This window comes from Cynocephalus volans, chromosome 4 (assembly GCF_027409185.1).
Source record: "Cynocephalus volans isolate mCynVol1 chromosome 4, mCynVol1.pri, whole genome shotgun sequence".
In the NCBI taxonomy this organism is placed as follows: Eukaryota; Metazoa; Chordata; class Mammalia; order Dermoptera; family Cynocephalidae; genus Cynocephalus; species Cynocephalus volans.
The window spans coordinates 151790932-151807314 of NC_084463.1; the positions used below are offsets into that span (position 1 = coordinate 151790932).

The 16383-nt window shown below is 36.6% G+C and overlaps 1 protein-coding gene across 1 annotated transcript; it reads right to left on the minus strand.

Annotated features, from left to right (window-relative positions):
- Positions 1 to 7031: 7031 nt before the first annotated feature.
- LOC134376593 (olfactory receptor 9G4-like) lies at positions 7032 to 8018 on the minus strand. Its single transcript, XM_063095083.1, has one exon. The coding sequence runs from the start codon at positions 8013 to 8015 to the stop codon at positions 7032 to 7034; it is 984 nt and encodes a 327-aa protein (XP_062951153.1). The 5' UTR covers positions 8016 to 8018.
- Positions 8019 to 16383: the final 8365 nt, after the last annotated feature.

Genomic DNA, 16383 nt, shown 5'->3' on the forward strand with positions numbered 1-16383 from the left:
GTGATGTTGAGCATTTCTTTTGTATACCTGTTGGCCATTTGTATGTCCTCCTTTGAGAAATATCAATTTAGCTCCTTTGCCCATTTTTTAATTGGATTATTCGGTTTTTTGCTGTAAAGTTGTTTGAGCTATTTGTATATTCTGGATATTGATCCCTTGTCAGATATGTAGTTTGCAAATATTTTCTCCCACTCTGTAGTTTTTCTTTTCATTCTGTTCATTGTTTCCTTTGCTGTGCAGAAGCTTACAGTCTGATACAATCCATTTGGGTTTTTTTTTTTTTTTTTTCCCTTTGTTGTCTATGCTTTTGGGGTCTTATTCGTAAACTCTTTGTCCAGTCCTACCTCCTGGAATGTTTCCCCTATGTTTTCTTCTAGGAGTTTTAAAGTTTCAGGTCTTATATTTAATTCTTTAATCCATTTTGAGTTGATGTTGGTATATGGTGAGAGGTACAGATCAAGTTTCATTCTTGTACATATGGATATCCAGTGTTCCAAGCACCATTTACTGAAAAGATTCTTCTTTCTCCATGGTATGTTTTTGGTGCCCTTGTCAAAGATCATTTGCCTGTAAATATGTGGGTTGATTTCTGGGTTCTCTATTCTGTTCCATTGGTCCACATGTCTCTTTTAATGCCAGTACTATGCTGTTTTGGTTAGATTTGTAATACAGTGTGAAGTCATGAAGAGTAATGCCACCAACTTTATCTTTTTTGCTCAGGATTGCTTTGGTTATTCAGGGTCTTTTGGTGTTCCATATGAATGTTAGAATTGTTTTTTCTATTTCTGTGAAGAACGTCATTGGCATTTTTATGGGGATCACATTGAATCTGTTGATGTCCTTGGGTCGTATGGATATTTTCACTACGTTGATTCTTTCAATCCATGAACAAGGAATGTCTTTCCATCTTTTGGTATCCTCTTTAATTTCTCTCAGCAGTGGTTTGTAGTTCTCATTGTAGAGATATTCCACCTCCTTGGTTAAACTTATTTCTAGATATTTTAATTTTTTGGTGACTATTGTAAATGGGTTTGCTTTCTTGATTTCTTTTTCTTCTAGTTTGTTGTTGAAGTATAAAAATGCTACTGATTTCTGTATATTGATTTTGTATACAGAAACCTTACTGAATTTATTTAGCAGCTCTAAGAGTTCTTTGGTAGAATTTCTAGGGTTTTTCTATATATAGAATCATGTCATCTGCAAACAAGGACAATTTGATTTCATCTTTTCTTATTTGGATGATCTTTATTTCTTTTTCTTGTCTAATTGTTCTGGCAAGTACTTGCAATACTATGTTAAATAGGAGTGATGAGAGCGGGCATACTTATCATGTTCCTGTTCTTAAGGGTAAAGCTTTCAGCTTTTCCCCATTTGGGATGATATTGGCAGTGGGTTTGTCTTACACGGCTTTTATTGTGTTGAGATACCTTCCTCAACACCTAATTTGTTCAGAGTCTTAATCATGAAGGAATGTTGAGTTTAGTCAAATGCTTTATCTGTATCTATTGAGATGATCATATGGTTTTTGTTCTTGATTTGTTGATGCAGTGTATCATATTTATTGACTCACATATGTTGAACCATCCTTGCATCTCTGGGATGAATCCCACTTGATCATGGTGTGTGATCTTTTTGAAGTGTTGCTGTATTCAGTTTGCTGAAATTTTGTTGAGAAGTTTTGTATCTAAGTTCATCAAAGGTATTGGCCTGTAATTTTCTTTTTTTCTTGTATCTTTGTCGAGTTTTGGTGCCAAATTGATGCTTGGCCTCTTAGAATGGGTTTTGAAGAATGGCTTCTGTTTCTATTTTTTTTTGAATAGTTTGGAAAGAATTGGTATTAATTCCTCTTTAAAAGTTCAGAAAAATAAGTTTAGAATTCAGCAGTGAAACCATCCAGTCCTGAGCTTTACTTTGTTGGAAGAGTTCTAATTACTGCTTCAATTTTCTTACTCATTATTGGTCTGTTTAAGTTTTCCATATCTTCTTGGCTCTGTCTTGGTAGTTTGCATGTGTCCAGAAATTAATCCATTTCCTCCCGATTTTCAAATTTGTTGTCATATGGTTGTTCATAGTAACCCCTCACGATTCTTTGTGTTTCTGTCATATCAGTTGTGATGTCACCTTTTTCATTTCTGATTTTTGTTATTTGGATCTTCTCTCTTCTTTTTTAGTTAGTCAGGCTAGCGGTTTGTCTATTTTGTTTATATTTAAAAAAAAAACAACTTTTTGTTTTTTTGATCTTTTTATCATATTTTTCGTTTCTATCTCATTTAGTTCTGCTCTTATTTTAATTATTTCTTTCTGTCTACTAAATCATACTTCTGCATTTTCTTCATTAAAAGAATAATTTTCTTTAAAAAATACCACTGGATGATGTGCTTCAAAACACAGGAAACACACTTTTTCACAAATTTGTGATGTCAAAAAATATATGTGTGTAACAAATATACACACAAACATATATGGATATATATAGTCTGTTCTCCAAACAGCATACAGAAAATTCTTTCAAAAACATAAGTGGCATCTTTTCACTCTGCTTCAGAATGCTTACATTTTCCTAAGAATAAATCCCCACTCCTTACCACAGTGAACTCAGCCCTGTGGTCTCTGGCAGCTGCCTCCCCACCTACAACCCCTGCAGCTCTGCTTTCTCAGTGGTTTCTTTTATTCCCTCAAGAGGAACACTTTCTCTCATATCTCCATAATCTTTTTTCACAACCACCCTCTTCTCCTCAATCTTACTTTTATCCCTCTTTCTGGTCCTTGTATGCAGCCTTCTCATACAAGATAGAGAAGGATGCTCTACCCATTATTGTCTGTCCCTTCCCTTTGATGATTGACTCATTTAATTGCAGTTGTCACAATTTGTCAGTATATGTGAATATATTATACGTGTGTTATAAATATTTATGTCTGTGTATAATAAACATACTACATATATGCATCTATAAGGACAAAAAAAAATGTCTGTTTTGTTTAACATTATGTCATGAAGTCATTCAATAGTAGGCCATGAAAAAGGAATGAATTCATTAATTAACATTTGACCAAATCTTCTGCCTCTAATTATTGCTATCCTCCTGTACACATAATCAGTCTAAGACCACCAGGAAAAAACTGGTAGTTTTTGATCTATTGCAGAGGGGGGGGACACACACCAAAGGAACCATGGAGTGTCTTATCAAACATAGAAAGAAATGGATCTATTATAAGATTTGGGGGAAGGATAGTGCTTAGGTGAAATCTAAGCGAAGCAATACTTTGATAGACTTATTGCAAATCAGGGCTATATGTGAAGGGATCGACACCAAGTCTAAACTAAAAAGTAGATACAGGGTCCTGTTTCCTTTTAAACTACAAAATGAGTAGAGATATGGAATGTTGCCTCCAAAAACTCATAATCTGAAGTTCTGGACCAGGGTTGAAAATTTAGACGACTTCTCTATATCAATGTGACTTAGATCCTCCAGGCAGGAAGACCATGTTTCATCTTACTGATATAATTTCAAACAATTAATTTTAGATAGTCTATAATTTTTTAAAAATCAAGCTTTTTTCAGTGAGTTACAAAATAGTAGTCACTCAATGAAGTTTTGACACATTAATGCTCTGCTGTGTCCTTGGAGGAAACATTTTTCCTGTTCAGTTTGCAGCTAAGTTTATATGCCTTTTATGAATGGCAGGGCAGATGTTGATTATACAAGCTCTTTTTCTCACTCTCTCACTTCATATCCAGAAGGTAATTATCTTAGATGGACAGTTATGCTTAGTGTCCCACTAACGTCTCTCATGTCCTCTGTCTTGCAATCTCTCTCCTTAAAGCTCCTTTCACATCCTTGTTCCTTAGGCTGTAGATTAAGGGGTTGAGCATGGGAGTGACCAAGTGTAGAACTCTGCAATAATCTTGCCCCTAAATCTAAAAACTTTCTTCACAACAAAGGATACAATCAATAGAGAGAAAAGACATCCTGCAGAATGGAAGAAAATATTTGCAAACTATGCATCAAACAAGATATTAAAATCAAGAATAGACATGGGACTCAAATAATGCAACAGTGATAAAAACAAACAAATAATCTAGTTAAAAAATGAACAAAGGAGATAACACACATTTCCCCAAAGAAAACATACAAGGGGCCAACAGGTATATGGGAAAATGTTCAACATCATTAATCAAGAGAAATGTAAATCAAACCACATCAGGGTGAAGGGATACCTGCATTCCCATGTTTATTGCAGCTCTATTTACAATAGCCAGGGGAAGAAACCAACCTAATTGTCCATCAATGGATAACTAGATAAGGAACTGTGATCTATACACACAATGGAATACTACTCAGCCAAAAAAAGAATGGAATTCTAACATTTGCAACAACATGGAGGAGCCTGGAGAAAATTCTCCTAAGTGAAACAACTCAGGTACAGAAAGAGAAATACTGCATGTTCTCACTCATAACTCATAAACTAAACTAAATTTAGTTCCAACTAAATTCCAAGGTGATTGGTCCATAAATAAACAAATTAACAATAAAGAAGAGACAGAGAGAAAGAAAGAAATAAGCAACAATAATAGTAATATATTGAACTTTTAGAACACTGGAGGTGGAAAAGGGGATGAGAGGGCATGAGGAGGGGGCTAATGAGGAATTGGTCAAAGGACACAAAGAATGATTGCATATTGTAATGATGAATAAGCTAACTATACTGATCTAATCACCACACATTCTACACAATTATTGAAAATCAACGTTGTACCCCACATGTATGTATAATAACAAATAACTAATAAATAAATAAATAAATAACAAAACCACATTGAGATATCATCTCACCCCAGTTAGTTGGCTATTATCAAAAAGACAGAGAATAACAAATGCTGGAGAGGATGCAGAGAAAAGGGAACCCTTTTCCATTGTTGGTGGGATTGTAAATTAGTACATCCATTATGGAAAACAGTACGGAGGTTTCTTAAACAACTACAGACAGATCTACCATACATTCCAGCAATCCCACTTCTGGGTATATACCCAAAAGAATGGAAATCATCATGTCAAAGGGATAACTGAACTCCCATGTTAATCACAGCTCTATTCACAATAGCTAAAATATGGAACCAACCTACATGTCCATTGACAAAGGATTGGATAGAGAAAATGTGGTATATATATGCAATGGAATACTACTTAGCCATTAAAAAGAATAAAACTCTGTCATTCACAGCAGCCTGGATGAGCTTGGAGAAAATTATGTTAAGTGAAATTACAAGCACAAAAGGAGAAATAGTGCATATTCTCACTCATGTGGGGGACCAAATATAAATAAATAAATAAGATGAACTTTCAGAAAGGGAGAGAAGAACCGAGGTTACTAGAGGTGGGAAAGAGCAGCAGGAAGGGAAAAAGTGAGAGAATGAATAATGGACCCAAAATTACAGCTAGATAAGATAAATAAGCTCTCCTGTTGTACAGTTCAGTTAGGCATTTATAATCAGCAATAATTTAGTGTATGTTCTCAAATGGCTAGTACAGAGGAGATAAAATATTCACATCACAAAGAAATGACTAAGTTTTGTAATAATGGATATGCTAATTACACTGATTTGATAATTATGCTATGTATACATGTATTGAAATATAACTCTGTATCCAATAAATGTGTATAATCAATACATTTCAATAAAAATAATCAGAAAAAATTAAAATTAAAATGATCAAAACATTAAAAATAATCTTTAACTTGCAGTCTTGTAAAGGATGTTAAATAAAATATCAACTAAACCTGCTATGTACTGAATAATATGCTATAAGTTTTTTTCGTAGTTAAAATCAGTGAAAAAGCACAAGCATTGGGTTTAGAGTATAGATCCATCCATCTGAACTCATGGCAGGAGGTTCCCCAAAGGCAGCTGCAGTGGAGTTCCCACATGGGACTGGATCATACCATACTGAGATGGAGCCTGTTGGGGTTCCAACTAAACTAAACTACATTTAGTTCTAACTAAATTCTGGGGTGATCAGTCCAAAGCATTTATTAGGAGAACTTAAGGCTTTGGTTTATGGCGTTTATATGAGGGTTGAAGGATTTGAGCGCAGGACAACTTCTAGCTTCTACGTGTTCAGCGGTATGTTTGATCTTTCAGTCTTTCAGGCAACAACCAAAACAAGTTTATCAGTGCCTGGGAATGTTCAAGGCTCTGGCTTGGGTTCAGGTCTGCAGGGCAAAGCACACAACTGGTCAGGTCAGAAAAGAACTCTGTGTGTCTCCTTCAGTTCAAAGGAAAAAGTAGAGAAAACAGGGAGATCTTATAAATGGGTTTTTGTTCTCATGTTATTGTTAATTTGTTTTATTTGGTTTGGTGATGTTGTTTACCTCAAGTGGGGAGTACATTGCTGTGTGACCCAAGGGAGAATACTGTGAAGTACTCACTCTCTATAGGAGAGAACACAATTTTAGTGTGATATACAACCCCAAAAGACACATATTACGCACAGATCTGGAAATGGTTTTTTGTCATTGTTGATTGCTTGTAATCTAAACAACTCTTAAACACTTGGTCTAATATTACATTAATGTAGAAGACATCAGGTTTACAAAGATATTTTCTATATTCTCACATAGAGCTTTATGAAAGAATTTAGAGGAAACACCTTACTGAAAATAAATATTTGTAAAATCTTGGGCAAATTTTCAGGAGTCTCACCATTCCAAATCTCCTCACCTAGTCAAGATTGCACACCAAGCTTTAAAGTCAAACTAAATCTGTAAAACTAAGAAATTTCTTCTTTTCCCCCAAGACTTCCAAAGACAACCAGCAAAATGAATTTTATGAAAAGTCTAGTACTGCCAAGAGGCAAAAATACCATATTAGAGATCATCAAACAACCCCATACTATAGGTTTTAAATTGTTTACATCACAACAAAATAATAATTATAGAAGAATGGTTTGCTCGGTATTTTATTGTTTTAAGTATAATTGGTTGAATATAATTGAAATGTAGAAATACATACAAACATGTCTATAATCCAGTTATTTGGAATATGCCATAACAGCATTCAGCAAAAATGACAACCTCCATGTTTGTGGTCTTACGGTCTGTGTTGCTTTCCTAAAGGCCTCTTTGACATCTTTGTTTCTCAGGCTATAGATGAGAGGGTTGAGCAATGGGTTGACCACGGTGTAGAACAGGGCAGCCACTTTGTCTCTCTCCAAGGAGTAGGTGGAACTAGGTCTTGAGTATATGAAGAGCAAGGATCCATAGAAGAGCATGACCGAGATTAGGTGGGAAGCACAGGTGGAAAATGCTTTGCGTCTTCCTGAGGCTGAGCGGATCCTCAGGATAGCCAGAAGGATGTTGAAATAGGAAATCAGGATGGCAAGAATGCTGGAGAGGACTGTGAAGCCCACTAGACACAGGAGGACTTGTTCATAGACCCAGGTGTCTGTACAGGACATTTTTACCAATGGCAGTACATCACAGAAAAAGTGGTCAATGATATTTTTACCACAGAAATTCAGGCGGAATGTGTTGGCAGTATGGGCTATGGCATTCAAAAACCCTCCTATGTAGGAGCCAGCAACAAGCCCAGTACACAGAGAACCAGACATGGTACCTGAATATAGTAATGGATTACAAATTGCCACATGGCGGTCATATGCCATGGCTGCTAGGAGATAGCACTCCGTGTAGGCTACAACACAGGAAAAGAAAAACTGAGCCCCACATCCAGCCAAGGAAATGCGCTTATCTTCTGAGACACAAGTGGCCAGGATTTTGGGGGTATATACAGAAGTATACCAGAAATCCAAAAAAGACAGATTGCCAATGAAAAAGTACATAGGTGTGTGCAGGTGGGAATCAATCCAGATTAAAACAACCAGAATCATGTTTCCTGACAAGGTTGCCAAATAGAGTGTCAGAAATATTCCAAATAGAAACAGCTGCCACTGGGGGTTGGCTGAGAAGCCCATCAAGATGAATTCAGTCAGGACAGTGCGATTTCCCACTTCCATGTCCACAGAGGGTAAAACCTGATTAACATTAAGAGGGGGAAAAAAATCACTTAGTGATTTTTCTATTGAAATGAGTAAACAAAAGTATCAATTCAATCAACAATTATGAAGATGATTATGAACTTTCATCCATTAGTATCTAGAATTACAGAACTCAGTCTGTGACTTTGGAAGACCACTGGAATTGGAGTCAGAAATGATTTTAAAACAAAGGATTTCACTTATAAATTGTTCAATACAGGGTAAGTCCCTTATTCTCACGAAAGAGATGAGAAAAATGAATCTCAGGAAGATGGTGAATAACTTCCTGACAAATTGTCTGATTGAGTGAAGAGGATAGACATGGAAAAACTCAGCTCAGTGTTTGGCACATAGTGCATGCTCAAAGAATTTCAATTCCTTGCCAGGCTAGGTATCACATGCTCCAGGTAGATGAGGCAGCAGCAGCACTAGAGGCCAAATCAGTTGAGAAGGGGGTTGCAGGCAAGAATCCTGTGGTAGGGAAGAAAGGAAAGAAGGCTGTTGGTGGTAAGAAGCAGAAGAAACCTTTCGGGGAAAAGGCTACAGCTACCAAGAGACCAGCAACTAAAAGAAAGCCAGAAAAAAATAAAACTTCTCACATAAGAAAAGAAGCCCACTGCATAAATTTTTAAATGTCTTTATTTCATAGAAATCAAATCATTTTGGACTGCTTATTTTGAATAAAGATCTCATCAAAGAAGAAAAAAAACTCAGTATCTTTCCATAAATTGTTGAGAACTTCTTATGAGGCAGGCGTTGTGGTGTGGTAAGTATATGAATAGCAATACACTGTACTCCTCCTGTTGCTATCAGTACAAATAGAAATATATATATATATATATATATATATATATATATATATATATACACATTACTATGTGCCAGTTACTTTTCTAATTCCTATCCTTAATCCGATTAATTCTTATTACAAATTTATAAAGTAGGTGGTATTATGATCCTTGTGTTACAGTTGATAAAATTGAAGCACAGAAAATTAAGGTAATATGCCCAAGGACACAGAGCTGGTGAACAACAGAACTGGTATTTGAACCCAGAATCTTCTTAATCCAAAGTATATGCTCTCAGCGATTTAGCCATTTACCTCATTTATAGGTGAACGGTTTTTCCGTCACATTCTCCTAGTTAAGGCACAGCTCTCTTGCCACCTGAAAACCTCTTACAACCCCTAAAATGAGTTTAAAAATGTATTTTTAAAGAATGCTGTCTTTCCACTTCCCTCTAGTTTATGTGAGATTTGTATGCATAGTTCAGGCATCTTTTGATACAGTGGATGCTGAACATTAGAGAGAACCAATTTTTGGTGGCAAGGCATTCAGAAACCACGGATTCTTTACATTTCATATCCTGAAGCTCAAAGGCTCTCAAATAGGAAGCTAAGAAGTGGTATCTATTTAAAAACATTACGAAGTTAAGGCCAATGTCCCAGTAACCAGTTGACTCCTCTTCTGTCTATTAAGGGAGGGAGAAAAAGCTGAAACTAAGAGAGGATGTTGATTATCTCAATGTCTAAAACATTTTCCTTCAGTCAAAGCTGGATTCAGTGTGATAGCTAGAATGCAAACTCAAGACCTCCACCACTGCTCTGTCTAGTGTTCCTTCTTCTTAGGAAGCAAGGTTTAACTATCCTTATATTTCAAATGTAGGTGATGATGTTCTGTGAGCATGTGATTTTGTTATAAAAGCAGATGGAAGACCTAAAGAATATTCCACTTCTCTATTAGCATATAATGCATCTCCTTCATTAGCACGTAGAATACAAATGCTTTAGTCCAAGGTTTCAAAAGCTGGTTTTAACTCACCTTTATTACAATCTCTCTCAATACTTCTCTTCATCTGTTAGGACTTCAACCAAAGTAGATTGCTCCCATGATCGACTTCCTCCTAGTTATCTCACAGGTCCTATCAGCTCACAAGTAAATATATAGTGCTTTGCTGTCATGCATTGGCTCACCATAACTTTTGTTCTGATATAATCTTGGCATCTAATCACTGGTATAACCTTGGCAGAGATTTGTGGTTATTATATTCAAAGGAAATAAAATGTTGGGGTATAGCTGCTTTCTCAATGGTTACTATGAACTTTCTCTGCTACTTTATCATCTGTTTATATGAGAAAACATGTGTGGGAAATCTCATATTTAACAGAATACATTTTGGAAAAATATGGATTTATCTGTGCAGAGCCATTTACTATACTTCTTTTTCTGATTCTAAAAAGACAAATAACTGAGAGAATAAATTTGCTAGTCTACTGCTCAAAGTATCCCCAGAAGATGAGCTATTTAAATGTGACTTGGAAAATGAGAAGAGTTGAGCCAGATGACCTACCACTGCGGGGTAAGGAGAGAGGGGAGAGCAATCCCGTTATTGGGAAAGTACATGCACATCATAGCTTCACATGGGAGAGAGCCTGAAAGGTGAGGCAAAGAAACTGAGGGAGGTTAAATAAAGATGGAGAGAAGTGCCTCACATGAGCCATAAAGTCACCACATCACAACTTTTTGGAAGCCATATTAAGGATCTTATCCTTTAAACCAACAGAAATTGCATTCATTGCAGTTATGAGAAAGTAGCAAAATGAGATATGCTCATTGAAATTTCACTCTGGCTACAGGCATGAAAGTCGATTAAAGGGTCCACCCTTAACTGGACACTGTGAAATACTCATTCCCTGTCCAGAGCAGTCTTCTGATAAAGGCAGAAAAGGGAGGCATTAAAAATTGTATGTAGAATTACTAAGAATTGTATATACTGGGATCTTATCCTGATGGAAAGGATTCAAAGACCATCTGTCTCAAACTTTCCTCTAACTGGTAATGTCTATTTATATTATAATTTCTCCAAGGCATGCTGGTGAAGTCTAAAGATGAAATCTTTTTAAAATATAGGTTGTTACCAAAGTTTCCAGTCTCCATTTTTATACAAGAAACTATAAAACTTCGAAGGGATGGATAAATAAATTTGATGAATACTTATACTATAGTCTGCCTCCCTTCTGTGCGCATTATAATTATATCACAAATTTATCATATTATATGTTTGTACAGAAGCTCTTATGCCTAAAGCAAAAAGAGGGACATGAAACTAAACCACAAACCAATAAACTAAGTGGAATAGTACAAAAAAAATGGCCGCAATTCTTTACTGATTTTAAGAGTTATTTCTCTTTTGCTACCTTTTGAGACTCGGATGGCCTGGTAGTTTGCTTTAGCTAATGAGTTGCAGCATAGTCAACCCCACGTGAATTCCAAGCCCGGATTTCAAGAGGCTTTTTATGCTTCACATCTCGGTTTTGGAATCCTGCCATCACCATGCAATTAAGCCTGGATTAGCTTGCTGGATAATAAGATATCTGGCCTCATTTTCTCTTTCACCCAGCTGACTGTAAGCTGGCCTCAGACATGTAGGTGGGTCGTTTTCTGTGATTTAGCCCACAACTGTGCTAAAAGCTAAGCACAGACATGTGAGCAAGCCCAGCTGAGAGCAGACGGGCCTGGCATAGGCAGAATTGCACAATTGAATTGGTACCTGAGTTCAAGACCTGATACAATCACTTTGCTGCTCTGTAATCTTGGAAAAGTATCTTAACTCCCAACCTACATGTCTTCACCTCCAAAAAAGTAACAAAATAACAATGTTATGTAAGAAAAATGCATAGCCCACTATGTGGACTGAAAGCTTACTTACCTATGAAATGGTAGCTATTTTAATCCTGAGCAAGAAGAAAAAAACCTGACTTATTTATAAATTCTGAGCTAATGGAAAAATAAAATAAATAAAGCCAAGAGTCTACTAATATACAATTTAAGCCAGAATAGTGTTGTCATTCAGAATCTTGCGAATATCCTGAAGGTTAGTATTTTTTCACTTACTCCCACATAATTTGACAAAAAATTACCCTGAAGTGCAAAGTTCATTGACCTGGGATTGAGTTCTGTAATCAGTGCACATCCTTGAAACTAATCACCTGTGTGAATTAGGAGAGTAATTTGTCCTCTTAGAGACACAATTCACCCATATGAAAAATTTGGTTGATCCCTTTCCCAGAGCCAGTCTCTATGATTCCAACTTGTTAATACCTTTTATAAAATCTGTCATAAAAGTGTAGATAATCTCACCTGTTGCAATACAGTGTGGCAGAGCAGGTCTTTATATATATTCAGATACATGGGACGTTATCACCACCTTGGTTGAAATGAGATGGGATATCCTGAAGACAACTGCATTCTTTCCACCCCAAAATTTGCATTCTTATTCATGTTTCCTTAAAAAAATAAATCCTGTGACTTGTGAACATTGTCTAATTGTATGGCTTAATTTCTTTATTTCCAAAAACTAATAGCTCTTAAAATTTTGAAACCATGGACCTTTAGCACATGTTAAAAGCAATGATAATTCTCCACATATGTATGTATACATATATGTAAAAATACAAAAAACTTCACAGGGTTCTCAAACTCCCAGAAATTTGTCCCTGGATTTCCTGGTTATAATTCTCAGGTGAAAAATTCTACCACTAGAAGATGCCTCTGTTTCAGTCCAGGGCTAACATTCTCTAATAAACATGAGTAATAGTTATATCAAACTTAGCATGCTTAAAGCTGAGTTCCTAATCTTCACTTCCAAAAATGGGTCTATCTGTTCATTCCCCATATTAGTTAGTAAAATATCACCCTTTCAGTTTCTGAAGCCCCAAAATTGGTACCAATCTATTCTTTCTCTCCTATCTACTTTTCCATCTTGCATGAAATTCTGTTGTCCCTTCCTTCAAAACTTACCCTGAATCTGACCCCTTCTTAGCACCTCCACTGCTACCACCTTGTCCAAACCACCACCATCTTTTACCAAAGTGTTGCAGTAGCCTCCACCCTTGTCTCCTGTAGTATAGTCTCAATATAGCAGCCAGTATGGTCAAATAAATAAACACATTAATAAGCCAATGTCACTTCTGCATTTAAAGTCCCCTAAAGATGCCAATTTATTTGAAGTAAATGAATGCACAATGGCCTAAAATCATCCCTAGCCTGGCTCTCCCTTAGCTACAAGACCTCATCTTCTAACACCACACTCGCCCCTCATCCGTGCTGCTGCAGCTTTGCTCACTTTCCCACTGTTTTGCAAATGGGCCATCCTGTGCCAGTATCAAAGATTTTTGCACAGTCTGTTCCCTCTGCTGAAACACTATTCTCCAGATGTTTGCTAGGCTCACCCATTCATCTCCTTTAAATTCCTTTCAGAGGTCTTTTTTTTTTTTTTTTTTTTTTTTTTTTTTTGCCTAAGGCCTATACTAGTCACTCTTTTTTAAATTCCATGCCCATATCTTCACTATTATTACTCTACTCAGATTCTGCTCTATTTCTAAACCCCGTGTCTATTGTCATATTCTAACTCCTGTTTCTTAAATTTATTGCCTGTTTCTTCTCACCACAATGCCACATCCACGGGGAAAAATATTTCTCTTTTGTTTTCTGCTGTATCCCAGCATAAAGAACAGTTTGCAGTAACTACTTGGCACTAAATTATTATTTCCGGAATGAATAATTAGTTAATTACCACTGTATTTTGAAGCTTCCTCCCAAAGTACTCTCTGCTTCTAACATCACATTTCTAGTCTCTATTCTTACTTTTATTTCTAACCTTTTATCCATTTTCTAACCTTCTACTTCTAATCTGTAGTCTAACTTCTATTTGTAGCTCAAAATATTCAGAACAAACTCTGTTCTCAAGTGGATTTTCCTGGCACAGTGTTTTGTATCACTTAAGAAGAAAAAGCAAATAAAAGAGAGGACTCATTTCCAAGCCCTCAAATCCACCTTAAATTTGAAAAGCATTTCCAATTATATGTGAAAATGAAATAAAAGGCACAGAAAATGTCAGAGACAGTCACGCCTAAGAGTCTCATGTAGAATGGCTTCTCAGGATGCACCTTCCCATGTGGGAGCCTGTTCCCTGCTCCCTTCACTGGACCAAGAAAACTTCTATGGAAGGAATGTGTCCCTCTGACAACTGAAATAAGTACCAAGAAGTGAAAAGATCATGCAATAGTAGCCGGGACAGCACAGAGTAGCACAACCACTGGAATCTAAAAGAAAGTCACATTTTTTCATCCTCTTGCTTTTTCCACTGTGTAAGTGAATTTATGATGGTCCAGTATAAATACACCCATGTATATTTGGCATAAAACTTTGAGAGCCAAGCCAACCTCTGTATCCCCCTTCTGACTGCAGCTAAGGTGACAGAGAGGTGACAAGACTTAGCAGCCCTTGACCACAGGTGCTTACCTTTGGTCGAGAAGGACAGTTCTTAGAAGTGACACCCTTTTCCCTCTCCTCTGGTGTTTTGGTGTGACTTCATGGGACCCAATATATGTACTTACTCAACAGCCTTTTGAGACTCCTTCCACACAGCAGCTCAGAAATATGTACCTCAGTCTCCAAAGGTGCAATTAGAGTTGACTTGGAGTTTGGAGATGATATATTAATTAGGATGTGATGAAATAAGTAGTATTTTATTAAATATTGACTCTCTTGATGGTTCTAAGTCACAGTAGAATCATTGAATGTAAATGACAATTGAATTTCTCCAAATTGTACTAATTAGACTTTCTAGAAGGTATCGCGTGCTTCCAGTTACTGTATTACATCTTTGAATCTGCTGCCAACAATAACAAAATCAGAAATTATGCAAAGTCCAAGGATGAAAGCTAGAGATTCAGGCTCTACTGGTAGCTAGCTGTATGAACATTAAGACCCTTTTATGTCCTCAGTTTTCCCTTTGGTCAAGTGGTTGGTTTCACCTAATAATCACTGGATCTCTTTGATCTTCTCTGCCTAATATTAAAAAGGTGTGGACATCTGAGTTTTGTCAACTTCTTGAATTAACACCTTTTCAGCCCTCAGGGAATCCCTAGATCTCTGGGACTCTAGAAAGGGAACAGTTTAGAGCAATTTCTAAGGATAATTTTAGCAAAATTGTAATGTCTACAAAATTACTTGACTTGCTCCCATATAAATGTTTTCTTCACTTCTGGTCTTACTTAAACTCTAGCTTTTTCCCTGGGTACCAGAGGTGTCCTTGATTTTACCACCATGCCCAGGCCCTTGTCAAAAAGTAGTCTCATTAACAATGATGTGTCAATGACTGACCAAAAAAATGTCTATGGTTTCTCTATGCATTATCTCAAGACTACAAATCTTCTATGAAAAAGAAGAATTCAGGTATCAGGAGCAGATGGACTACAGACTGAGATCTGGGGAAAGCTAACTTTTTTCAGATATGCTGAAATTTCATCACAATACTGTTTTCAAATACTTACAATCAATAATTTTTCTATCTCAATCCTTCCTCCAGTGCAATATAGTCAAAGTTCAGGTAAACTCAGGGGTTGCCCTAACGTGTAAAGCTGCCATAGTCATTATGAAAAGCACCATTAAGTTTTAGGGATAAAAGACCCAGGATTTACCAGGCTTGCTAAGGGTGTCTCTGTGCATACGTTGTAATCGACCTGGTTTAAAATTACTCAGTCACATCATGAATTCCAAACCATACCCTTGGTGCCATGTAATGGAGAAAGAACTGCCTGTAGCTAATGAACAGCTGCAGATTGAGCAGTTCAGTAACAGTCCAGAAATCTGGGCTTCAGTTTCTTTTTTATACTTCGATGTGAAAATCATATATGCTGTATGAAATATAAGAATAAGGCTTTCTTATCCCATTAACTACAAACTACATCTATGTTATGATTGAAAGGACAGTTTCCTTAGAATCAGGAACATCTTCCAACCCCATTTCTAAATCTCTCATCAGTGACTTTGTTGCTAAAGGACCACCTTTTTTTCTTAATTGTATGTGGTATTCATTCAATGAATGAAACACTTTAAATCTCATTAAGTTCTTACAACAATTGTATAAGTTCATTTTTATTGCTTATAACAAAATACATAGAACTAGGCAATTTATAAGAAAATGAAATTTATCACTTACAGTTTCTCAGGCTGGGAAGTCCAAAGTCCATCTGGTGGTGGCAACAGTGACCCAGCGGCTCACATTGCAAGATGGTGGAAGCAGAAAGAGCAGAGAGAGAGACAGACTCTCCTCTTCTTGTAGAGCCCTCAGAGCCATGCCCCAGACCACCATTTTAATCCATTCACTGCTGCAGGGTTCTACAATCCAATCACCTCTTCACAGCTCCACCTTTCAATTACCAGAATAGGATTTCCCACCTTCTTAACAATCACAGTGGGGACCATGTTTCTAACACATGAAAATTAGAGAACACAATTCAAGCTTCAGGGAGTTTGGGGGGGGGGGCACAATTCAATCCATT